The sequence below is a fragment of the Perkinsus marinus genome (assembly GCF_000006405.1).
Source record: "Perkinsus marinus ATCC 50983 genomic scaffold scf_1104296938252, whole genome shotgun sequence".
NCBI classification, from domain to species: domain Eukaryota; phylum Perkinsozoa; order Perkinsida; family Perkinsidae; genus Perkinsus; species Perkinsus marinus.
The window spans coordinates 1-1,027 of NW_003213533.1; the positions used below are offsets into that span (position 1 = coordinate 1).

Here is a 1,027-nt window from a genome sequence, read left to right on the forward strand (position 1 = left end):
TGCAATGCCGAACACCATATTGTGTTGTCAGTTATGGGTGATGGACAGGGAGCGCTCGTCTTCGGGTTGTGGAAGGTCTCGAAACGTCTAGCCGCCTCAAGTAACAATTGGATAGAGTCATACTTAATCTGTCGGGCAACAATCTCTTTACGGATCTCTTCCCGCAGCTTCACAATGAACTGCAACTGCAACTGAAGGTCATTAACCTTAGTCGATCCATTCTCCTCCTGGGAGGTTGTCACATAGATGTTAGGGATCAACTTCTGCAGATCATGATGGAGATCCAGAAATCGCACAGAGAATTCTTCTACTGTCTCATCGACATTCTGAGACATAGCATTGAATTTGGTGAGTAGATCGAGAGTCTTCTCCTCCTTCGGTTTCCCTCTTTTAGAAGATAGGAAACTCTGAACTTTTTTGTAGTAGTTACGATAGTCCTCCTCTGACTTAGCACTCGTGAGCTCAGAATGATACTGAGACTCAGCTAACCTCACCAAATCGAAAGCCCTCTTATCTTGCATCACTTGCTGTTTCAGCAGAGCAACCCAATGTTTCGTAGGGGTCTCTGTAGTCGCAAGAATGGACCTCAATTGATGCAAGAAGTCATCTAAATCATCCGTCGATCTGTAGACGGGCAGAACGACATTAGGTAGTCTTAGACCAACAAGAGTTGCCGATGACGATGATGATGACCGATTATCACGAATCTGAGTCATCTGAGTCACCACTTCTGTAAGCTGTGTCAGCTTATCAGTCAATGCCTCAATCTTCTCAGTGGAAGCATCAGACATTTCTCGGCTCAGCCCCCAAATGTTGTAGGGTTCGGGACAGATATGAACTAAGTGGTGATTCTAGTGCTCAGATGAGGTAACACAACCCAGAGGGACTTTAGTATAAGTTGTTGGATGAAGTAGTGAGGTTGGGGTGACAAAGAGGAGCGCCAACAGCTGGAACAGCCACCAACTAAAACGAGCCTCCCCGATTAGCTATGGATGAACAGAGCACGCAAGTACAAATGACTGCGCAA

The 1,027-nt window shown here is 46.0% G+C and overlaps 1 protein-coding gene across 1 annotated transcript; it reads right to left on the reverse strand.

Moving 5' to 3' along the window:
- Window positions 1–123: 123 nt before the first annotated feature.
- On the reverse strand, window positions 124–791 carry Pmar_PMAR018851 (hypothetical protein; the record flags this gene model as incomplete). The annotated part of the gene is made up of 1 exon (XM_002782781.1): window positions 124–791. A coding segment is annotated over one exon (668 nt), but the record flags the coding sequence as incomplete, so codon positions are not given.
- Between the last annotated feature and the right edge of the window lie 236 nt (window positions 792–1,027).